Genomic DNA, 25542 nt, shown 5'->3' on the forward strand with positions numbered 1-25542 from the left:
CATTTCTACCAAGCGTGGCGACCATATGATGTCTAAGGAGACCTGAAGGCATGGAAGTTGATAGGTGAGTATTACAAATATTTTTTAGGTACCAACAAATTATTTCACATCTACTATATATCACGCGGGGCTTTGAATGTATGATTTAATTGACAAATTAATGAAGTGATTAACGATTACTTCATCATTATTAACACATTGGAACTGAAAGTGACTGATCTACTAGGGCAAAACTTCATAGTATTAGTGCATTCTTGCACATAGAAATTACGGAAATTACCACAACCAATACATGTCGGCTTAATTCCAAAAAATCTGCGCCTGACTATCTAAACATCATTATTTTATCATTTTCTCTCCGTTGAAATAATATTAAAGTTCGACTAAAAGTGTGCTCTTGATGCTGCCTGTGTGAAAGAAGAACGTAATTTTTTATTGACGTTACGGGATCGATATTCGATTTTCGTCTATATTTTACTTTTATTGCTAAATCCATGGTCAAACAACAAGCGCAATCAGATCCTTGTTAATACTAATACGAAAAGAGTCTCACGATTTTCTCAACTTTGTGCCTCACGTCTACCTGAATCTATTGTTGTTATAATGCAATATTTATTATTATTAATCTGTATTAAAAATATTGAGAGCCGGTAGATTCAGAGCATGCGCAACGCTGTAGGTTAATGACGGCAAATTCTTGTGTACAGCTGCGACATCTTTGGTTTTTTGAGAAAGGTTGTTTTGAAAAAAAGTTTGTCAGTTTTCTCTTTTTGTTGAATTGTGTCATGTAATGCGGAACAAAGTTGCTTCGATTCGTTGCTATTTACTTTTTGGCTCGCATAGAGAAAAAAATCACGACATATGTATATTTCAAAAACGTTTAAAATAGCCATAGCTTTAAATAGAGTTTCATCACCTCTCCGTTGTATTTATTCTGTATCAAGGTGATGCGAATATATCATACTAAGTCCTATTGAGGACCATGCAGGCTTGGTCAGATACGAAATGAAAGTCAAATTATACAGAAACATTTACGTACGGCTCTATTTTGTGGCAAAACAAGCCCGAACTCGCATTCTCTCCATTTGCCCGCCAAACATTTGAAAGCTTGCCGCCATAAACTCAACAAACAAAAGAACAGATTTCTTCTATTTTCTCGAACATTTTATGTCAAATTTCTCACTAGATGTTCTCTGTTGAGTAACTTGGCTCAACTGTGAAAGATCCATTGAAATACGTCGACGAATTTCCAACAAAAAATCACCCAGAAATGAAGCCAGTGAACAGGCCGCATCGTCGGAGCGTCCATCGACAATGCTAGGTTCGGTGTGGAGTGTAGCTGGGGTGTGACTCGAAATCCGCGAAAATCGACGTTCATTTTGTCGAAATATCACCTAACGGCATACGTGCAATGAACTAGGCGAACGTGCCCGTCGAACAGGTGGGTAACCCCAATGAAAACCTGAATGGGTCGATCTCAAAAGTGAGCTTTTTCGTTCGCGACCAATTGCCACCAGTGATCAACCAATCAACCCCCCCCCCCTACTTGGCGACAGTGTCTGCCTGGCTACCTTTCTGCCAGCAGTCGAGTGTCGTCTATATCGTGTGGAGGCCTAGCAAAAATGGCGGCTTCCTGAGCGACGCTTCGCTCAACCGACGTAAGCCCTTGCAGCGGAGTCGTGTGTTGTTTGTGCCGTCCTTTATGTAGCTTCTACGCCCAGTGCGTTTAGTTAGTCGTGCTGCGTTCTGTTCAGACTGGTAGAAGCAGTAACGCCGGCAGCCGCAGACAGCGGTACATTTTATGCATTTCGTCCCGACGGTTCGGCGGCGACGGCTGGCTATAGCGAGCGCCAATTACTTTCTGTACGTATGTAGGTATGAACGTGTCGCGTGCTGCACGTCGCCTAAGAACGTCGTCGATCAATAAGGGTCAAGAGGCGCGTGTGTGACCAGGTAGATTTGTGCTCGAGTGCTACGATTGTGTTGCTCGTGATGAAAACCTGGCAAATTTGGTGGTCTCAACCACGAAGAGCTGCTGGTTGAACGATTGATGGGCTGTTCCTGCTGCGGTTGTCGATCGGCAAAGGGACAGAAGCGATATAAAAGGGAGTTTTTTTTCTGGTTGTAGTGCTGCTTACGGCTGCAGCGGCGCCCGTAGTGATGACGCCAGGCCAGCAACAACTCGACAAGACCGCGATCTCTATCAGACTCAAAATGCTGTGTGCGGCTCGTGATACACTAATTGATGTAATAGTTACGTTCGGAAATTGCAAATTAGAGTAATATGAAGCAAAAGAAATTCTAAGCGCACGGGAAGCAGAAAACTAGCAACCATTAGAGGGTGTTTTACCGCTCTTAAGTGATCATTCCGTCATCATCATTTGTCTAAACCCGCCATGCGATACTATTTAAGGCAGTTTTTCTACTGGAGACAACCAAACGTAACTTATTCGCCCCGCTTGAATTTCGACTCTCTTGATGAATACTACCGAACAAAAGCAAGATCTCCGCTGCTGGTGACGGCAGCCACTAATTTACCTATGCGATCGAGCAGCGAGAGAAAAATTAGGTGGGACCCTCGCTGTCTGGTACCTGTATTGTGTCAGCATCTCCCAGCGTCGAAACAGCACAATATATAAAAGCAAGTATCTGAGAGTCGTCACACCTAAATCGAAAGTTTTGATAAAGGCCTACTTGTCTTGTTCTAATTTTTTTGCCATCGACATCTACTCTAGTAATTTCAAGCGTTTTTTTTAGTTGTTTTATTCTTAATTCAACAGCTTACCAGTTAAGTATATGCAGGTCAGAGTAACTATCCTAATTAAACGAAACGCAAACTGGCCTTTAAATAAAGTTAATCTCTATGTTGATACACCACAAACAAAAGCACTCCTCATATCCAGATCTATGAATCATTGCTGAGCATTTGTTAGTGATAACTGTTGATGTGAACTTCGTGTGGATGTTGCACAGAGAGTAACAAACGTGTCTTTTCCACCAGACGAAAGAGATCATTTACGTTCTGTTTTGTGCGCAGGTCGAATCTGTACCGCAAACGTGTTAGTCCCGAATAAATATAAAGAATATGGCCGAATGCGTGTTCAAACGATTGTTTTTCTAGTAGAGGGAAAGATCGTCAGGCGTGAAGTTGATGCTCAGCATGCGCCGAAGTTACCGGCGTCATCTTGTAGACAAAAAAATAACAGACCAGACCATCAAAGAACGACAACAATAACAACAACTACAACAACAAGCGCATTGAATAATACTTATAAGAATAAACTCAACTAAACTTGTACATGTGTTGGGAAGTGGGTGCGACATTTTGATGCGTGTGCTTCGAATACTGTTCGCGTATTCTAATTTAACATGTGAAGGAAACTATTGTGTGACACCCTTTCGTTTTAATCTCTAATAAACACATTTGTGTCTTTCCCAAGCTCAAGACCATGCTTAAGTCGTCGTTCTATTAAAAAGATGCTGTGTAAAAGACCTAACTGTTGTGTGTGGGGCTCATGATGTTAGTATCGTTCGATAATCTACAGTGAACCGGTGTGTGTGGTGAGAGTGCGGCCGTACGCATTCATGCTGTAGATTGAGATATCTTCCAAGAGACCAAAAAAAGTTTGGCATTGGAAGTGCCTTTCTGGTGAAACATTTGTAGTTTGGCCCCATTTATAGGAAAGGTGTGTCGATCAAAACAAACTCAAACCTGCGAATACCTGCTGTTGTTTCGCGCTTTCCAGCGTTCTTGTGTGTGTCAAGAGAGCAACCCGCTCCTGTCTGTCATTGTTGTAACCGTCATTGTTTGAAGTGGGGACTAGTTTCTCTATCTGACTTGGCTAGTGGGCGAAAAGCCCAATTTGTCGGAGCTGCAGAGTCACCGACTCTGAACTGGGTGAACCGTTTTTGGTGGCGCTGTGAAGGCCACACAAGGTGTGTGCGTTGTTGAGTGTGTGTGTGCGTGTGTATGTACTTCTGTGCATTGTAACATTCGACTATCAGAATTGCTCGGGTTTTTTGGGTCCTGTTGAACCCAGAAACTTTAGAAACAAGGAAAACTTGGTCTTAATTAATTTTTTAACGAAGGTATGCAAGCATAAAGGACCTGCGGTTATAGCTGAATGACACTGGTGTTCTTATACTACCTCGAAGTTCCGATAAACGAAAAGGAGGTATTTATTCAACGAACGTGTGCGTAAAAATGCGACCTGTCTGTATTTTTTTTTGGTTGTACACGGACAAAGCAAAAAAGCGTACAGTCCTTACTTGTTGTTGTTTGGGCTGGAAAAAAAAAGCTAGACTAGGCTTCATTTTTTCGCAACGGTATTTTGAGGATTCTAAAAACATGTGTAAATAGTATCTCTTTATTCGCCTGCCATGGCTAATAACGATATTACCTTTTTTTTTTTGTTAAGTGCCTCATTTGACGAATCTACGAGTTAACTATTATAATTTATAATCTTCGACCATGGACAAAACGTTGGCTAATGTGCGTGTATAGCGTCAATGTAAATTAGACCTAACGCGTTCGCTGAAGGTTACCAACGTCTGTAAATGCTGTTTAACTCGTTTGGCAAATTGAACAATAGGTTGATATGAAACAATACAAGAAGTTCGTAGAAAAGTACATCTCGTGAACTAGGTAGCGCATGAATTCACTTCGGCTTCTTCTTCTGGGGATTGTTCGGGGGTTAATTTTTATCCTAGACCGGCTGAACGTACTGCTGTAGTGATAGATGTAGGCGTAATTCTGTGCAACGAAGCTAAACATTTTTTTAGTAATAATTTTCGTCGTATTTTTGACCGGAGATCTGGGCTAGATACCCGTGCAAGAAAATGCCTCCGATGCATCCATTTGTTTTGAAGTGAATAAGGTAGTAATGTTCTTGTAATGGCATGTTTTGAGTTTTACACATGGTGCCATATTAAACCGTTGCTTTAGGCAGCTAGCTGCACAGCACGAAAGGAAGAATGATATCGCCCGGTTTTAAGTCTGGATCACTTCGCACGTCGCTAAGTTTAGTAAGCAAACACGTTACTACTTGCAATAGAAGTTATGCGATAGCTATCGGTATACGTTGTACCGCTTTATAATTGAAAATACCGTATAGACATGCCTGCTCCCGAAAGTAAAGCAGCTATTGTTGTAAATTTGTGACTAGCTAAAATTTTATTAGCGTAAATTAATGTTAAACTTATAAGGTTAAACAGCTTAAGGCTTTGGTCAATTGTTCCCACTAGGTGTTAGTTAAAATGGCGAGAGCAGCGGTCGGAACCCTTGGAGAACTAAAGTTTGATGCTGTTCAAGTTGAAGCAGATGTCACCAATATATTTTACATAGCACTTCGAAGTTAAAGTACACCTCTACGGGGGTTCAGCTCATATACAGCCATTTGCGAGGGTTGGTGGATCTACGAAAAGGCGTTTCTAATTCCCAAGCATAGTTTACCCCTTGACTAAGACCACCAACGTTCATTCCTATTAATTTAGTTTGCATTCAGTTGTAAGCACTAAGCATGTCGTATACCTCGTTATCTTTTTTCCTGTGAAACTCGTTCAATGCAATTTACGGCTGAATCGAAATGATGGGTGAAATTTTGGGGAAAAGCAAAACTCATTGTAGTTCTACCTATTTACTTGAAGGGTTAATTTGCTTATTTAATTACCTTGTGCCATTAGTTTTAGATACGGCACCTAAATGTTCAAAAAATTTAATCCCCAAAAGCAATTCCCAGCAAAGAAACCCATTGGAACCTTTTTCTACCTTTAGAGTTAGCTTAAATTTGCTATAACGTTATCTAGCTGCTAGTTGAGAAGAATTTTAAATCAAAGGGAAATATAATCAATCGATCGAAGCGATTATCTGAACTAAAATGCTACCACAAAAGTGCAGTACCTAATATTTACTGAATAAGTGGCTGCATGCCAGGGAAAACAGGCACCGTTGGGGGAGAGGGGTGGAGATACATAGCACCATTTTAACGTTCCATTTTAACGTTCCTCGTAAATGCGTAGGCGTTATGAATCTTAATTTTAACAACGTGTATAACCTGTGCGTTGTTTTTTCTTATTTCTTTTAGCTATCCCTTGCCATGAGCTGCCATGCGGCGAAGGCACTTGCAGTAAAAACGGCAAGCGACACTCCAGAGGCGGCTGCCACTGTTTCCAGCCAGAACAATCAAACAGTTCCGCCGGCGAGCGCCGCAGACGATCACGACGCGCACACCTCCAGTTCTCCTGGTCAGCCCCAAAGCCAGACACAGACCGCGGCGGAGACGGCGGAACGCGATGTGGCCACGGCCGGGGATGCGAAGCCGCATGCCGACGGGGAGATCGGCGCGACAATTAAACGTACAAGCGCACAAGTTATCTCGAAGGACGAACCTCTAGCGGTGAAAAAGCGCCGTGTCATCGAACTCAAGACAGCCGAGTTGTTAGGCAATAAAGACAAATATTACGATAATCTAGGTGAGATCTACTTTCTGAAGGATGGCGGCCAACTCATGGATCTGCTCGGGTGGCTGCGGAAACCTACGCCGTCGTACCTCGAGTACTTGCGTACGAGGTTACTCGATCCAGTCGAAGACGAACCCCAGCGAATACTTAACGTGAAGGCGAGCAGCGACGGTGGTCGGGGGGTTCGAATCGGCACGCCGGTGGCGACTCCACCAGCGACCCCTATCCTGACCCTAGGCGGCAGGGCAACGGGTAGGGAGATCCGAGATCACCATCACCATAATGCCAGCGCTACCAATCATGGACATAGCGGTAGCAATGCGTCCGTTCCGAGCGACGGTCGCACCTCGCCGTCGATCAGCGTCTGTAGCGGGGACGAGCTGGCTGAGCGCGCTAAGCACGAAGCGCACGTGTTACAGCGGGTCGCGGCCTTGCGCAAGGTCGGGCTTTGGGCCCAGCAGAGGCTGCCAAAGGTGCAGGAGCCTCCGCGGGCGAAGGCTCACTGGGACTACCTACTTGAGGAGATGAAATGGATGAGTAACGATTTCGCTCAGGAACGCAAGCTGAAGAAAGCGATCGCCCGCAAGTGCGCCCGAATGTGTCAAAAGTATCATCAGGAGAAGGAACTGCGTGCTCAGCGGGCAGAGCGCGACGAGCAGCAGCGTATTCGCAAGCTCGCCGCAACAATCGCCAAAGATGTGAAGACGTTCTGGTCAAACGCGGAGAAGTTGCTCGAGTTCCGTATCCATACGAAGGTCGCTGCCAAGCGGAAGGAGGCGCTCGATCTTCAGCTGAATCTTTTGGTTGATCGGACGGAGAAATTTTCAGATCAGATTCGAGACAAGTTGGCCGTCGATACGCCATCAGGAACAGCGGCCCCGTCAGTGGCCGACACGATGTCCGATGTCCAGGAACGAGACAACGACGACGACTTCGTTGAAGACTCGTCCGAAGAAGATGATGAAGAAACAATTGCCAAGCAGGAGCGACGAGAGAAAGTCGATCATAAGCAGGAGCTAAACGAGCTGGAAGGTGATAACGCGCTGTCAGTTGAGGAGCTATTAGCGAAATACTATTCGCAACATGAGGATGCCAGGGAGACGGGAGACCGAAGCGGCACGCCAAGCGACGAATCAATGGATGAGGACGTTGACGACGATGACAATGGAGGTGATGAAGATGATGAAGACAATGAAGAAGACGATGATGATGATGAGGAAAGTGCTGAGGAAAATGGAAAGGACGAAGTGATGGAGGATGGTGCCAGCCAACGGATGGATGCTAGTGAAAATGCTGATGCTGAGACGCAAGATAAGGATAAGACAATTAGTATGTCATCAGATGCTACTGAAATTAAAGAAAAGCCTCAGGTAGTCGAAAGTTGTAAAGAGCACACAGGAGGTACAGATACCCCAGAAGAGGACGAGGATAAACTGGGTGGGCTAACTGCCGTAGCGGAAAAGTTTCAGCCGAAAGGACTAGATCTGGCAACGGCACAAGTAAAAACGCCGGTACCGTTCCTTTTGAAGCATACACTTCGTGAGTATCAGCATGTTGGCCTTGACTGGTTGGTGGCGATGTGCGAGCAAAGGTTGAACGGAATCCTGGCCGACGAGATGGGTCTAGGCAAAACGATACAGACTATCTCGCTACTGGCGCATCTCGCATGTGAACGCGGCGTATGGGGGCCACATCTGGTTGTTGTGCCGACGTCCGTCATGCTCAACTGGGAGATGGAGTTCAAAAAGTGGTGTCCAGGTTTTAAGATCCTCACATATTACGGGTCGGTGAAGGAGCGCAAGGCTAAAAGAATCGGTTGGACAAAAAAGAATACCTTTCATGTCTGCATTACATCATATAAACTGGTCGTTCAAGACCATGCGGCGTTTCGGCGAAAACCGTGGTATTACTTGATTCTCGACGAAGCGCAAAATATCAAGAATTTCAAGAGTCAACGATGGCAGCTACTGGTCAACTTCCAAGCAGAGCGGCGTCTACTCTTAACGGGCACCCCTCTACAAAATACCCTGATGGAACTGTGGTCTCTGATGCACTTTCTAATGCCGCACCTGTTCGAATCTCACAAGGAGTTCCGGGAATGGTTCGCAAACCCGCTTACCGGCATGGTGGAAGGCTCGAGCGAGTACAACGAAGCTCTCGTCAAGCGCCTGCACAGGGTGCTCCGACCGTTTCTGTTGCGTCGTCTGAAAAGCGAAGTCGAGCAACAAATGCCGCAGAAATACGAGCATATCCTAATGTGCCGATTGTCAAAGCGGCAGCGATTCCTCTACGATGATTTTATGTCACAGGGCAAAACCCGTGAGACTTTAGCGTCGGGCAAACTACTAAGTGTGTTAAACGTACTTATGCAGTTGCGAAAGGTATGCAATCACCCTGCTCTCTTTGAGCCGCGACCTGTATCATCACCTTTCCGTATGGAGGGGCTTGTCTATCGTGTACCTTCACTGCTTCTGCATATGGAAAGCCCTTTAAAAACGCTGTTCGCATCACTAAACTTGCACCTGGCAGATCTTGAACTCGTGTTGACAGCATTTGCGGCTCACCGGATCAAAAAGTTCCAGACTACGCCACAATACATCGAAGGCGCCGAAAACCACCCGGCGACACCTCCACGATGCCCCAGTGGCAAAATTCGTTTGCACATCCGAACGACCACAACGCCGGCAACCGCACAGGTCCCTCGGCCACCTGTGCTGGCGCAAGTGGGGACAACAGCTGGACGCGTTGTTAGTGGACAACTACGTGCAGCTTCGACCTCGCAAACCGGCCGTATTGTTATGCTGGGACAACGACCTGATGCTGCTCAAGGACAGACCACACATGCGCAGCCAGTCACATTCCAACTTGTACAAAAAGGTAAGCTTTAAATGATTTCTTTTTCAAAAGAACGGTTTTTATGAGCTATACGTCTCTTAGGATCACGTGCAGGCAACTTAATGTTATTGAACGTAGTGTTAATCGCTGCGCGTTGCACAGCTACGACAGGTCATTTTGTTTCTCAGTGATAATTTTTGTAACATATAACGGGTTAGAGGCATAGTTACATCATGGTAGCTCATCAATTGACATTGTTTTGACTGCATAATATTACTGAATGGTTTTCAGCCCAAGGAGGTCAAGCGGGCCAGCTGGGAACTCCGCAATCTCCGATGACGCTTCACGTCCAACAAACAGGAACCTCCCGTACGGCAACCGGTGCACTTCACCGCATTGTGCAGACGACTTCCGGCCAACATATTCTATTAACGACAGCACCCCAACCTGCAACAGGCGCAACTACAGCTGGAACAACAGCTGCGGCCGCAATCCGGCCTGGGGGTTTGGTTCGAATGCCCGTAGCCGGAGCAGGCCAGGTGCAAACAGCTCAGAACCCGGCTCTTCAGGCCGTACAGTCTCAACGACCTCAAAGTTTGCTAAGTCCGCACAAACCAGTTGTGACAACAGTCGGTAAGTACTCGCTTTCACACGATCTGGTCATTACGACAACCGCCATTCAAGCTAATTTGTCGACATTGTAAAAAACAAATGATTCTGATTTCGTTATGTAGCACTGAATTTCATCAAGACCTCCTGAAACTTAGGTAGCTGAATTGAAAGTCCAAACTTCAGCAGCATGCATCAACCTCTGTAGGTTTCACACGTACGCACGGACTATATGAATGTTCTTGTTGTCCACCACCCTTTACATTTACACCTCCATTGCAGGAAGCTCAGTCGGAGTGATTCCGCAAACTATAGCGTCACGACCACCTACGCCGGTAGCAGCTGGTACGCCGCCACGAAGCATTATAGCGACGACGAGCCATGCCCTCGTCGCCGGCCAAAAGACCACAACCGGGGGTCAAATGGCTCTTACGGGAGCTGCCAGCGCAGCGTCCGCCGTTGCTGCACAACGTAAAGTGGCGGCTGCGGTAGCGTCATCAGCAGCAGCAGCCGGTGGCGCCGTCGGAGGTTCTGGTGTCGCAACCACTGGTGGAGAGAAAACGCCATTTTTCATCGATAGTCTCGAAAAGAAGCGACGGACTATCTACCAGGGAAAACTGAAATTGTTAGGTCGGATCAATAACATGCGATGTGCTCCGGGTCCCGTGTATGGCCAAGACCTTATTGAAGCTGTATCAGTGACGAACCTGGAGGACAGGGTGCCGCCAACACCGCCCAAACGAGTGGCTCCACTTCAGACTCCGTATCCCGAGGAGGTTCCTGAACACGCCGTGCGTCGCGCCCCTTATGGAACTGGTGTAGGGTGAGTTAGCTTAGTTTTGTTGTTTTATCAATAGCCTTAAAAATAAGACTCAAAACCAAAGAACCTATTAAACGCTGCCGCGTGTTCGGCGATGCAAATGTCTGGTGTAATAAAGCCTAGCTTGTTAGGGCACGAATAAAAGCTATAATCCACAATACAACTCAACTGTTATGCTTATTTTAGATCTTATAAGCCGAGCACTAACGATCCATTGGCCATTTTGTTTATTATTATAAGGTTAACATAATTTATCAGCAAGCCTTAATTGTCGAGTGCTTCTAAAATTCATAATTATGTCTAATTCTTTACAGTCACCTTTACACTCAGAATATCCACTCGCACACATCGTGGTGGAGTGACACAAACGCTCTCCGAGAGCTGGTGCCTTCGCCCGACCTTCTTTGGGAGCAGTACGAAGCTCAGTGGAATCAGTTTTTATGTATTCACCCGCGAGTTAGTGCACCTCCCATCGAAATGCACGCGTCCCATCCGCCCCCTCATCTCATAAACGGCTGGCGTCAAGCCGAGGCTCGAATGCGTCAAGAACTTCGACCCAAGCTCGATCTATTGGCGCGCATCGGAGCTCGCCAACAGACGCAATTCCCTGACCGCCGTCTGATTCAGTTCGACTGCGGTAAGCTCCAAACATTAGACCAGCTGCTTGTGCAGCTGAAGTCGGGTGGACATCGAGTCCTAATCTTCACACAGATGGCCCGTATGCTTGATGTACTGGAGGAGTTCCTCACGATGCATGGTCACACGTATCTTCGGCTTGACGGCGCCACGGACATCGAACAGCGGCAGGTGCTGGTTGAGCGATTTAATTCGGATAAGCGTCTGTTCTGTTTCATACTGTCGACACGATCCGGTGGTGTGGGACTCAATCTGACGGGCGCCGACACTGTTGTCTTCTATGACTCCGACTGGAATCCCACAATGGACGCACAGGCGCAGGATCGCTGTCATCGCATCGGTCAGACCCGTGATGTCCACATTTATCGTTTGGTCAGCGAACGCACTGTCGAAGAGAACATTCTACGGAAAGCTAACCAAAAACGAATGCTTGGCGAGTTGGCGATCGAGGGCGGCAACTTCACCACGAGCTTCTTCCGATCAGTATGCACTTTTATCTAGTTTTGCATTCACGTGTATATCGTGCAGCAATACAACGTATTCGGAGTATTGACAGTTTTAGCAGTTGTTTTTTGTAGGCGTTGCAATGTGGCAGTCGCGTAGTTATACAGCGTACTACGATTGAATCTCTGTAATGTAAGACTGTACATAAATATACATATGTTCGTTATTTCAGAATACGATAACCGATCTGTTCGAGGACCAGACAATCGAATGCACCACTGTCAAAAAAGAGGTATCAGAAGAGGAGGAAACGCCGATGACAAGTGCTGAATTGCGTCGCGAACAGGAGGACTTTGAGAGAACTCTAAATCAAGTAGAGGAAGAGGCGGATGCAAAGGCAGCTAAACGGGCACGCGCTGAAGCGTCCGCGGATTTAGCCGAGTTCGATGAGGAAATTGCCTATCAGGTTCGTAGTTCTCATATTGTCGATAATGATCGTGATGAACCATTGGGTGATCGGGCAAATGCAATAGACCGAATGACTTTAGGGACAATCTGTGTCTGCTATTAAGGGAGGGTTATTTGTACTCGTCTGTGGAATACTATGGAATTCGTCATTGTAGGATCTTAGATATCGGCTTCTTAAGCTAAGAAGCTTCTTTAGCAGTATACACATGTGCAGAAAAACCAGCTGCGTCGTGCAATGCACGCAGCAGTGCTTTGTCACAGATCATTACTATAACAAGGCGTGTTATTGTTATTATCTTTAGGAGAATCGTAATCTTGGAACAGAGGAGACTGAAGAGGAACGAGTACTAATGAGCCAGTTGAATAATGTTGAAAAGTACGCGCTCCGATTCCTCGAGACCCAGCACGACTTCGAGGATCTTAAACAAGCAGAGGTAAAATTATTTGTCGTGAAACATAGAAAAAACTAAATTGTCTTTCTCTAAAAGATGTGAAGACCATATGTCTGATTGAAATCTCCGTTATCCGTTAGCAGCCAAAATTTTCTGCATCTATCAATCTCATATGACAGAATCGCACAAAACGTTTTGATAAAAATTAAAAAAAAAAACTGATTTTAACGCCGTCATATTCACCTTTTACTCTCCCGTGCTTTTTGTGACGCTGACATTTCGATCGAATATCGTCTACAGGAGCAAGTCGAAGCTCAGAAACGTGAGTGGATGCTGAATCGACTCCAGAGCCAGAAGGAGCGCGAAGAGGCTATGAAGGAAACGCCGCCACTGATCAGCTATAAGCGGCCGCACAGTCCACAAGAGGTGAAATCGAACGGGAAGCCGGCTTCTACAGCAGCAACCACACTTGCTCATAACAACAACAATAATCACCATAAGAACAATAGATATGGAAACAGTGCTAGGCATTATAACAGCAGACGACATAGTACCAACAGTAACACAAGCAACAACAGCAGTAACACAAACCACAACACCCACACCATGTCAAAGCGACCTCGCAGAGGGGGGGGGAAGGTCCGGCTACAACAGCAGCAACAGCGAGTTCCGAGCAGATCGCCGTCGAAACGCATGAGCGGGCGGCTAGTAGCAGCCGCGGCGGCTGCGGCAGCTGCGGCTAACGCTACCCGGAGCAGACGCCGTAATCATTCCAATGGTGATGATGATGATCGTGATGACGATGAAGGTGATAGCGGAGATGAGGACAGTGAGGATGACGGCGAGGAGGATGAAGATGATGATGACGACGCCAGCAGCGTCGAAATCATCACAGGGGGACAACCTCCTAGACGGAGACGTGGCGCTGGGGTTGCCGGAGAAGCGAACAATAACCACACAACAACGGCAACAGCTACAACAGGCTATGGGGCAGCTGCAATCGAAAGAAAGAGGGGAGCTGCGGGTGTGGTGGCGGAGGGGCGTAAACGCACAAGGCAGGGGGCAACTACGCAAGCGGAAAGACACAACGGCTCGCCTAGAAATAACGGCTCTGCGAGGTCGGCACATGTAAATAGTTAGCTAGCTTAAAATAAAAGCTAAAACAAAACACACAAGACATATGGAACAGAGGTGGAAAAAATAAGCGGGGTAATAAACAATGAATTGGAGTGAGGGGGAGGGGGATGTTGAATTGAACAAAATGGGTTGAAGGATGAAGAGGACGCTAGATAGAGTGAGGATATGGAAGCAGCAGCTGTTGGTGAAAAAACCAAATTGGAAAAAAGCCAATGCATTAAATGCTGTCGCTGTTTTATTGTTGTGAACTGCAAATTCGTGATATGGCATTATGAACAACAACAACCACAACAACAACAGTGCAGAGGTAGCGGGAGAGGTGGTCAAGTCGAAACGACCTATTCATTCAGCGTAATCCCGTGGCAATGCCGATTCTGTGAGCCGATATTTGAATCTTGAGCTGCTTGGTTTGAGCCGACTTCATTTCTCTGAAACGGACTTTTCCAGAACAAAACGTGCTTTGTCGATCTTGTATGACGTTCTCAGTTGCCCCTCGTGATTCTTCTTTGAAAAAACGAACTTACCCATAATGGTCTGGTAAATATGCATTACGTTGAAAGCCATCTTGGTACTGTTTAACTTAGAGAAAGCAACAAAAATTGCTCCAACAATTTGACAAAGTGGTATTAAATAACATGAATGAAATGGTGAAACAATGGTTCCACGTGCAAAATTACGGCGAAATGAATAATGGATGATATTTTTGTTACGCTTTTAAAGAACCGCTTGCTGTAACTTTGTCAACAGCGAATGCCTAGTTTGTGCTAGGTGATGTTGAAAAGACAAATTATTAAACCTGCGGTGTTTTGGCATGGTAAAAAATTCTGACTAATTTCCGATGGCCCGGAAATAAGGTGTATTACTTGCGTACCTCAAGGTAGCACAGTGAACTCGCTTTATTTTTCTTTATCGAAATCACATTCGTTGCCTAAAACAGCAGACGAGGCGACACGGAGTGATAATAATGGTCTAACGCTTTTGTAAAATTTTAGTATTATGAGTATTACCATCATGAGTTGCCGTATGGTTACGTAGCAATGTATAGATTAATAATGGTCCAATTTAAAATGATAATGAAAAATAACATTACAAATATTAGTAACTATAGCAATAATATGCCTGCTGCGGTTACGCTAATCAAATTTGGAACATCTTCTCTCTGCGTGACAACGGACGTTTGGGGTCATCGTCACCGCCATCGTCAAATCCTAGCAAACCATAACATATGGTTTGCGTTTGTTAGCTTTTGATAACAGTTACATATATTATGGTGGACATGGTACCATATCTGAGATATCCGTCTATTTATATTAGCACTAGTACTATTATTATATGGTTACTACTTCGACGTTTCTTTTAATTTCAACACAACAAGATACCGCTTTATAAGCAATTGTATATACGCGCAGGAGAGCTAGCAGAAAAGATGAAGTGAAGATAACACCGAGGGCAGCAACAAACTAGTATATGGATTATTGCTGGTTTGCAGTTGTAAATTAATAATATTATATATTTAATGAATGATATAATACACTACTACTACTAATAACAATAATACTAATTAATGAAAATTATTACTAACAAATTCAGCGAGGGAAGAAGAAAGAATTAAACGCGCGTGTGTGGCTAGGTAGACTAAAGACAGAGGTCACGTAAATGGGGGATTCCACCAGATTGCCATGATACATATAGAAAATTCTATTTTTCTCATACCAACTAACCAGACGAATGAACGATACAGAGAAACAACATTTCTACAGCCGATGGATACCACGAGCTGGCAGGGGGAACGAACAGAAAAGGGTCTGATAGAGAAAGGAAGTATTTGGCGACATTTTAATAGCATTGCTATTTGCCCCGCTTTGCCCTGTATCTGAGGGTTGCTGTTTACGTGGTCGTATGGTCAGGTGGCAAGAAAGAGAGCGAGAGAGAGCAAGCGAATGCGTGTAACGATTTAGAGTGAAGTGTTCAGTAGATCTACCTCGGACAAAAAAAGGGCAGGCAATTAAAGAAAAGTTGGTGCTTCCCCAACTTTTGTCCGTAGTTTTGCCAGTGTCGTTCCGCTTATACCCGCCCCATCTGTACAAAGAGATGAGTGAATAATATTGACGAATATATATATATATAAGGAGTATAAATAGATGAATGAACAATTGATTGAATGGGCGAATAGAATAGCGGTGGTGACATACAGACACACCTACACACAAGAATTAAATAGATAACGTAACCGAATATTAGCCAATGCTGGTATAATATAATAGATTTTATGGTGGCAAAAAGGATAAATAACACGTGTATGAGAATAAGCACAAACAGGTGAAGCAATTTGAAAGTTAAAAATTCCGTGTGTCCCTGAAAAACGACGTTGGAGTAAACATAACTCAGATAACAAATGCATGATGATGGACTAAAGTCGTTGCTAGTGGATGCCGATCGAAGGCGTGTGCAGCAAGCAAGCTGAGAGATATCTCGCATCATAACGCGCGTATCCAAGAGTGATTAAATATTGATAATTAAAAATGTACAACAAGGTTAGGAAATTCGTTTAATTCCGTTAAACTGAGTGTCACAAGTGGTCATTAAATATCATCGAGAATATGGATGCGGTTTCGACTCAGAGACAGATGCACGTAAACAGGGAATTTCATGCGACAGACACACGCCATAGAAACACAGGAATACTGATGAGCTGTGTCTGTGGGAGGGACAGACAAAAACAGACAAAATATATAACAGTAATAAAAACAACAAACAAAGCAAGGGACTAACTAAGGGCCGAAAGGAAGGAGTCGATGCGCTGTGGCCACTTTCCACGGCAAAGTGTTGAGTTGTAATAATAACAATGATGATGATGGTAATTGAATAAAGTGATGAAGTGTAGGTGGTATTGTGTACGATCTGGTGTTGTGTGCTGTGCTTCTCTCACGGTGGTCACTGCAGGACGACCAGGCCGGTCGGTTGCCTCTCCCCCGCTTGCACTAGCAAAAATCACAAGTCAACTATTCGTCATCAAATAAAATACATATATATATATATGTATATATATATATATATATATAATGCTTATAATGATCTTCTACAATACAAATAAAAAAATCAGAAAATTCAAACGGTTTATTGATCAGGAATAAAAGCGGCAGTAACAAGTCAGCCTAGTCATTAACATGGTCACATCATATCGGTTCTCACACACAGAATAATTTGGTTCATCTTTCTCACTGAATCAACGCAAGCGTTAAAGTCCTCTCGCAGTTTCTACCGAGGGAGGGGCACACTGGCACACCCGCCTGGTCGTCCTGAGTTCGTTCGGTTGTTTGCCTATTCCCAGTTGGGTCTTTAGGACCCACCCGGAAAGCCGCAGGTTTATCTTCAGCGAAACCTGAAACAGCGATGTACCTGCCGCTGTACGGAGTAACTATCTATGGATCTGATTTACAATAATTTGATTTATGATCAATCGCCAACCAGCGCCGAATCTCGCGAACATGGCTGTTTCATTTGGCGGCTGTTGATCTCGTACTACCGATTGACTGAACTGTTGATATACCAGACATACATCCGATTGCGGTAGAGTTTTGGATTCATGTTAATTTGACACTGAAGACGATGTTTAGGTCAAATTTGCTGCATTCTGAGAATGCTGTCTCCTGGGAAGTAGGCAAAAATCGAATGAACACAGGTATGTAGGTAGTTAGAGAAGAATTCTATGATTTAGATCGCCTTTAATTATTTCATTTCAAGAACTTATGGTCTTAAAGCATTTTAATATAGGAACAACCGAAGGTCGAAAATCGGACCTTAAAATATCTTACTCTAAAATACTTCTCTTAGAGGTCCAAAAAATAATTGATCTTAATATATTGATAAAGGTTTTCAATTTATTTTGTAGAACTCTAAATTTTGTTAAACGAATTGTATCTGCGCCTGCTTTTGAAATTGACCACCACAATTTTTGTAAGACATGAGGAAATTATTTTGGACACTAGGTCATTGAAGAGATAATCCTTCTACGAATCTTCTATAAGTTTCGTGGTCGATTACCCATCAAGTTTACTGCATTGTCGAAACAAAATTATCGGTTGAGTATCTGATTTAGTGTCAATATATAGGGCTATCGGATCATGCGTATGGACTGGAATTGAACTTGCCTATAATGAAGTTGTCATTCTTACATTACGGCCTGCATTTGTACGCCCGAGCAGTTTTCTGTCTGCTTTGCCCCTGACGGTTTTCGTTGCCGCTGTTTCAGTAACGAATAGTTGGTCGAGTCGTAGTAGGAACGAGATATTCTTTATGCCTTTTATGTTATTAAAATCGAAATTTCCTCAACATTATGCCTGTTAGAAGAGCTAACCACATGGTGGCAAAGGTATGTGGACCGCTTAATAAGCGGTGTAACCCGATGGCGGACTGCATCTATACCGCACTCAGTTGTGGGTGGTTTGTTTTCGACTATTCTATATTGAATATTAACGCCAACGTTCCACTTTGTATCCTAGTGATCTCTGCAAATTCCTTTTTAGCTAAATTGTTCACGGTAAATTTTGCGCAATGTTGCCGTGCTGAAATATATTTCTTTACCCGTTCGGCCATATATCTGGCCTGGAAATACTTAGGTGTACCCAAAAATATGTTTCCTACAGGTGTTACACAACAATAGCAACAACAACGAATATCTGATAGATGTTAAAGAGCCTTTAATTACAACCGAGTCACGTATTGTAACACGTGCTTGCTCACCTTGCAGGCATTTTTGGGCCTACGGGATAGCACAGTAGCCTTACCTGTAAGTACCCGTCAGCTTACTGCTTTACCCTAAATACATCTCTAATTTTTAATTAAAAAGGATATATTCTCTATTTTATTTTGAATATATTATAATGTAATTAAGTATTATTACATTAAAAATTAATATAATAATATATAATATAATATTAATAAGTTATCTACAAGTTAATATACAGATTGCAGCTTTGGGATTGCTTCCAATAAGGTGTCTAACAACTATTTTGTCAATGTAACGTATGAGTTGATGTTTTACATGTTCTCCATTGAAAGAGGTCTACCATTATTTATAAATTAGTACCTGATGTGAACACGTTGTATATAGCACATATGCTGATACGTATAGACATACTCGGGTTGCATTGAGGCTGCTTAGTTCTGCAACATTATCTAAACTCAACTGTTTCAGCTTTGGGCACCGCCTACACCGCCGGCTGGAGACGATGATGTTTATGTAGATAATGCCCAACTCTACCTCTATGATAGTGAGCAAATGCCGGAGAATGCTTTGCCACCTGTTTACGTACGTAAAAACGCTTCGAAGCGGTTGCGCACTGACTCCACGGCTTCAGGAACGCCGCTCCTTCGGCGGGGCGGGCTTAGCAAGGCTGGCAGAGCGGAAAGCCACGGCGGGCCAAAATCTCTCTTCGACCGTCCATCCGATGTCCTTGTTAAGCTTCGAAAGGAAGCGAAAATGCTCAAACTCAAACGTCAACCGCCAACATCCGGTCCGCTTATGGCCCAAAGGACACAGGCGACTCAGCCGCCTATAACTGGACCTGCGGGAAGTCCAACTCCTCCAGGCGCTCCTGCAACTCCAGGTCAACCTACCACTCCAGCAACTTCGACTGGCACTCCTAGAAGACAAGCTGAAACAACTGCTCCTGAGGGCAACCAGGTCGAGTGGACTATCAGTGAGGACTGGGCTATTCTCCAGGTAGGAAACAATCTGCAATGATGAGACCTTCATTACATGAAAAATATTCGTTAAGTCTTTGATCTCATGCTGTGACTGATTCACGTACCTGTCTGTATTAGGTACCTCTTTAATCGTGCATTACTTTAAGAGTATATAAGTACTGAAGAAAATTACTGATAAATCAAACACACCTATTTTCTGTATTTGCTCTTTGTTGTTAATATATTTTTGTAGGTTATTCAACATCTGCAGGAGTTGCCTAGTTCCCTGACAATTCTTTCGCCTGGCCATCTACCGAACTGGGACCTAGTAGCTGATCTGTTAAACTCCTCCGTAGCACGGGTTTACCGCTCACCTAAACAGTGTCGAAATCGGTTCGAGAACGTGCTGGCGCCGCGCGAAGAAGGCCGGCCAAACGCACCGATTACGGCATACGACAAGAAGTCTGTCAAGAAGGCTTTAAAACAGAAGACCGGACGTCTTATTAAAACCGGCTCTCTATTTGCCGCCGATTCCAATGCGTCGTTCAATAACATGTACACAAGCCGATTCGATGTTATCAAGACCGTATCCGTTCACCATGCACCTGCTCTCAGGCCAGTCTTTGCCAACACCGCCCAACCAAATGGTAAGTGCGGATCTTCTGAGCGTTGATTACGTTATCGAGACAATTAATTTTATCGAATTTGTTATTTAGTGATTATATTAACAATACGCTATTAAGATGATCGGTACAGCACAGATCAACTTCATAGCATTACCGATGTTCGGTTTAGACGACTGTAAGGATCTTTTTGTTTTCATCCAGAAGACAAAACGAACAGAGAGACCAAAAGCCCCGCGTTACTCATTTAATACTGCACAAAGACGCTTTCATGTCTCGCCCTGCAAATTTTATCCTTGCATATTCGCGATTATAGGCAGAAACACCAAACATGCGGCGGTCATGGCTGAACATGGGGTGAATTACGACAATCCGCAGCATCCGCAAACGCTGGCCAAACTTCGCGAAGAAAGAGTTCGCAAAGAGAAGGGCACTAAAGCCACAACCGCCGTGACTCAGCAGCAACAGCAACAAGTGCAGCACCAAGTACAACAACCAGCACAAGCACAACAACACCAACAAGCACAACAACAACCGCAGCAACAACAACAACAGCCACAGCAGCAGCAATCACAGCAGTCACAACAGTCGCATGTCCAGCAACAGGCCGGTGCCACAGCAATGGTTTCGGCACCAGCCGTTGCTACCGCCCAGTTCACGACGTCAGGAGTAGTCGCGCGGGCAATGCCGAATGCAGGCGCAACGATTCCGCAAAGCCAAAACAGCGCGACGACTACAACGGGAACATCGATCGTTACGTCGGCTACATCGGTTGCTCACACAACGGTGCCTTCAGTTATGGCCGTAGTGGGTGGGGTCGGTGGGGTAACCTCTGCGCATCAAGTGACTCCGGCCACTGAGGCGCAGAAAATCGTTACCAACGCTCAGCCCCAACCGATTGTAGCGGTAAGAGTGAGTTTCGCCTTTTTTTCTATCTTTTTAAGATAACGTTTGCGTATTTGTTTGTATTTTAGTTAGTCTGTAACGCTATTCGCATATGAGTATGTGAATGTACAATACGAGAAATAGAATGAGTAAAGGCTAGAAAGTTGCTTTGTAGAACTTTCGCCTTTACAGAGGAATAATATCTGTGTTGTTTGGAGCTAACGGCTAACTTTACGATCGTTTTTATCCTCGTTGCTGGTATTTTCTTTGGTAGTGTTTGACGACATTGTATATATACTAGCGTGATGTGGGGGTTAGCTAGTAAGCGTTACAATTAATGGAAAATGGAACAACACGATTACGGTAAAATGTCAAGTTCAGCTCTGTGGGTCCTGCTTGATTTTGCTGTGATTCACAGCCGTCTGCATATGTGTGTACCGAGTTGGAAATGAATATATTAACTCTAGATTATTGGTGTAAAAGACTAGCGCGGCGTTCGATCACACTCAGGTAAGCGTGTTTATTTCCTTTGGAGTAAAAAGATGAGGAAAGCCTTGTGCGTATTCATATCCTTGCTGCCCGCTGGTTAAAGATGTAGATAATAAAGACTAAACGTAAATGCTCGTATTGAAGTGCAACACAGTGAGAACTAGTGCCCACTAATTTAGCCCAAATTAACCAGTGACTTATAGCAACAGGTTAGGCATTAACCATCACAGTTGTTCTTTCTCTAACGAAGTTCCTCAGATTCTCTGCTGTCGATGAGGATTCACTAGACATCTTCAAATAGTCATTCATGCGTTATGTTGAAAATCAGTTTTTTGCTTTCATCAGATCTAATGTTCGATATGAATATTTCGTAGGGATTAATTCGGCTTGCATCGCTGAAACTAACCACGGTGCCTGCTTTATGTGTGTGTATGTGCATTTTGTTCGTGTTTTTTGTCTGTTTTTGTGTTTTTATATTTGTATTCTACCGTCGCCGTTATTACTACTTTTACTATTCTCACCGCAACTATCGCGACCTGTTTCCTCAACAACGGAATCCGCTGGTGGCTGAACATGCGCGTGCCGGCTGAACTCACTTGCCGTGGTGTTGCTTATTCCGGGTACTATTTCGAACCATCATTACCGCCAATAATAATAATGACTATCGACCTTTTTTGACACCGTTTGAATGGCGAATAATTGATTTCACCGAGGTTCGAAACAGTCCTCGACTCCTATTCGCACCACGCAGTTGATGGCAGCCACGCCCGTCGTTTCGGTGACCTCACTATCCCAAGCACAGCTGCAGGCAGCTGCACAACGCAGTATGGCTAACCGTAGCGTGACGCCAAGTCAACAGCTGCAGTTCCAGGCGATTAAACATTCGACGTTGATTCGACAGCAGGGCACAGGAGCAACGGTTCGCACCAGTGGCGAGCCGGGCGGTCAGATGAAACGGATTCAGCAGGTGGTCACGTCCCAGGCGATCAAAGTCACGTCTCAGGTTGCCCCAGGCCAGCTGGTTACGCACACAACACAGGCAGGCGTTGCGAAGGTTGGCCCGCTCGGACAAATCGTCGGACAGGTGGGTCAAACGGTTAAGACGGCGACAGGGGCTCGAACGGTTGTCAACGAGAGCGAGCTTACCCAGTTGTTAAAGCGCAACCAGACTGGCCAGCAAAAGATTCTTGCCACAGGAGCTACACTCGTCAAACCTAGCGGGGTGCCTTTACCCGTGTCAGCGGTCACGGTCACAGGTAACGAAGACGAGTGAGAAAAAATGATTGAGTTATTAAAGGTGTAAAGTTCTTAGAAAAATCAGCAGTCGTAGTCTCCGCACATATGAGGTTGTATATGCGACGCATTATGTGTTTAAAATGTATGGATGTCATCTGGGCCACAGATGAATGGTTTACTTATAGGGGGTGTTCGTGCAAAAATGTCAAAGCGCATGTGTACGTATCTGTTTCATTTGCTATACCTTTTTATTACAGGAATCACGTTACCGGTGGCAGCCGCTACGGCCGCGGCCCAAGCAGCTAAGGGGGGCCCGTCGTCAAGCGGTGGCCAACAACGTATTGTGTTCCAGCAGGTCAAGAAACAGCAGCAACTTCAACAAGGAACCACATCAGGTGCCAAAACAGTCTCGTCAGGCGGGTTGCAAACGACCACAGTGCAAATCGTCCACCAACAGCCGGGTACGTCAGGTATTGGTGGGACGCAAACGCAGAGTTCGCAAGCAATCAAGCCGGTCGCTGTATCACAGATCATCAAGCACGTGCTGCCCAGTGGACAGCAGAGTAACTACGTGTTAACGACAACTAGCTCGGCCGGTAGCAGTACAGCGAGCAGTATGGGCGCAATGGGCGTGACTGGTATGGGCGGATCCGCCCACGCGCAATCGGCACAAACGCAGCTGTTCACCGCGCTACAGCAGGGGGTCAAGTCTGGCGGTGTGGCTACGGTGACCTTGACGGCGCCCTCATCGACGGGCGCGCCCACTCGCATTCTCACGGTGCAAGGTCAACCAAAGGCAGTGCTCGGCAAACAGCACGGCACGGAGACTGCCGTCGTTCAGATACCGATGTCATCGGTCGGCAGCGTCAATCCGATGGCCGTTCAGGCTGCGATTCAGGTTGCCCGAGCCCAGCAAGCAGCCGTGGCCGCCGCCCAGGGTAAGGCGCCCCAAGGTTTACCGTACACGATGCGAATCCGTCATTCGACGCCCCAGCAACATCAAGCAGCTCAGCAGGTAGCCGCTGCACAGGCTGCTGCGCAACAGGCCCAACATCACGCGGTAACGGCTACTACGGCGCAGGCCGTTGCCCAGGTGACGCAGGCTGCTCAGGCTACATCCGTTCAAGCGGCGTCGTCCGCAACCAGTGGCAGCGTGAGTACCAGTAGTGGCGCCGCGGCCGGCCTCGTCACTAGCGTACACCAGACGTCAGCGGCTGGCGCCGGGGGAGGCGCCAGTACGGGAAATACGAGCGGTGCTCAAGTCGTCACTCATCAGGTTGTCACCACACAACAAGTGCAAGCTCAAACACAGAATGTTCAAGCCGTGAGTCAAGCTATTGTTGTACAGCATCAAGCCGCGCATCAAACGATAGTTACGACAACAGCTGCGGCTCAGCAGCAGCAGCAACATCAACAACATCAGCTGGTCTCAACAGCGACAACAGCAACCACGTCGACCAGCAACAATAGCGCACAGCCTCCACAAGGCTAGATCAAGGACGGAGAGGCGACAAAAGGAGTGCACGCTGTGTGTATGAGGCACTACGTAGTTAGAATGATCGAATGAAATCGAATGAAGTTCTAACGTTAATCATTGAAATATCGACGAGTGCGAATGGTATATATGAAGATGAATTTAAATAGGGCAATAGTCCCTAATCGAACGCAAACGCAGAATTTTCCAGGTATCTCAACCAATCAATCAATCGGTATTGTCGTCACCGGGTTGTCCTGACAGACGGTCCTGATGCAGCTAGGCCCAGCTCAGAGCGTTATTGATAGACATAATTAATTCAGCATAGAGTGGTTGTAGGCCGCTGTAGGACGCGTGTCTGAGGATAATTGATGGCAGAGGAAATCGTTGTGGAAAACGAAACGAGACTTGTGCCCGTCTCCGTTGCCACAATCCTATATATGTATAATGATAACAATACTGTGAATTGCTACTACACTAGATTTAGGTATTGAGATGATATTGAGCTCGATTAAGATTTGTGTACTTTTAATTGTAATCGATTGTTTCCATTCGATTGTTAATATTGATCGTGGAAGTCGGCTTGGCTGATGAAGCCGATTAGAATTCTAAGAGAAAAATAATCATTATCGTAATGATAATAAAAATAGTGATAATAGCTGACGACGATTCATATGGAGACAATTTGAATGTGTGCGAGATTGATAGAGAAACAGTTGGCTTAGGCTGGACGTGGCAGTAAGATGTGCATCATACAACGTAGGTGTGTACGCACTATGCCCTTGAATTAATGAAATGCGTATCAGTAGGGCGGCCACTAGAAACACGGCACTGAGATGGGGCAATCACCACAAAAACTTCATGCCCCACAGAAAGACTGTGTTACACTGCAATTAGGTAATTATAATGATGATAATAATAATAATAACAACAACAAAGTTCGTTATGCGATGAGTTAACTTGGTGAATTTATAAACGATGGAAGAAATAACGTCACAGGGGCAGTACAGTAAAATATACAGAAGTATACAAACATACATTTTGACTAGGAAGTAGCACGAAAATGTAATACATACGCTTTAGATAATACGACAGTGATTATAATAACAGTAACTATAACGGTAAGACTGCGATCTAAGGAGTCGAAGAAAAAAGCAAAGCCGTTAATTGACAGGCGCCACTCAAGCAAAGGGTGCCTTTATTGTAGCGATCCCTATTGTGAAAGATCGATTAGCGAAGAAAATACAACGAGTGCGAATTAGGGGAGTTAAAGATACTAAAGTGCGCATGTGCGCCGCCGTAACCCCAACTAATATCGTCCTTGATATCGTGTATGAGACTTTCCCC

General features: G+C 45.0%; 1 protein-coding gene across 2 annotated transcripts; it reads left to right on the forward strand.

The window, feature by feature from the left end:
* Positions 1 to 1329: 1329 nt before the first annotated feature.
* On the forward strand, positions 1330 to 25536 carry dom (domino helicase). 2 transcript variants are annotated; one of them, XM_086973426.1, is made up of 14 exons: positions 1330 to 1441; positions 6084 to 9336; positions 9586 to 9927; positions 10186 to 10726; positions 11038 to 11842; positions 12036 to 12269; positions 12574 to 12705; positions 12964 to 13089; positions 18551 to 18589; positions 18998 to 19525; positions 19742 to 20135; positions 20428 to 21017; positions 22210 to 22741; positions 22979 to 25536. In XM_086973426.1, exons 2-14 carry the CDS (start codon positions 6096 to 6098, stop codon positions 24211 to 24213), a joined length of 8739 nt encoding a protein of 2912 aa, XP_086829552.1. In that variant the 5' UTR covers positions 1330 to 1441; positions 6084 to 6095; the 3' UTR covers positions 24214 to 25536. The 2 variants fall into 2 exon arrangements, with proteins under 2 accessions (XP_086829552.1, XP_086829551.1); XM_086973425.1 differs by having other exon boundaries at positions 1331 to 1441; positions 20428 to 21023.
* The last annotated feature ends 6 nt before the right edge of the window (positions 25537 to 25542 follow it).

Source organism: Varroa jacobsoni, unplaced genomic scaffold (genome assembly GCF_002532875.2).
Source record: "Varroa jacobsoni isolate VJ856 unplaced genomic scaffold, vjacob_1.0 contig03729, whole genome shotgun sequence".
NCBI lineage: Eukaryota > Metazoa > Arthropoda > Arachnida > Mesostigmata > Varroidae > Varroa > Varroa jacobsoni.

Coding starts and splice junctions, on each gene's coding strand:
- dom (XM_086973425.1), top strand. CDS start 6,096: ATGAGCTGCCATGCGGCGAAGGCACTTGCAGTAAAAACGGCAAGCGAC. Junction 18,590..18,997: donor ATAGCACAGTAGCCTTACCT/GTAAGTACCCGT, acceptor CAACTGTTTCAG/CTTTGGGCACCGCCTACACC. Junction 22,742..22,978: donor GTCAGCGGTCACGGTCACAG/GTAACGAAGACG, acceptor TTTTTATTACAG/GAATCACGTTACCGGTGGCA.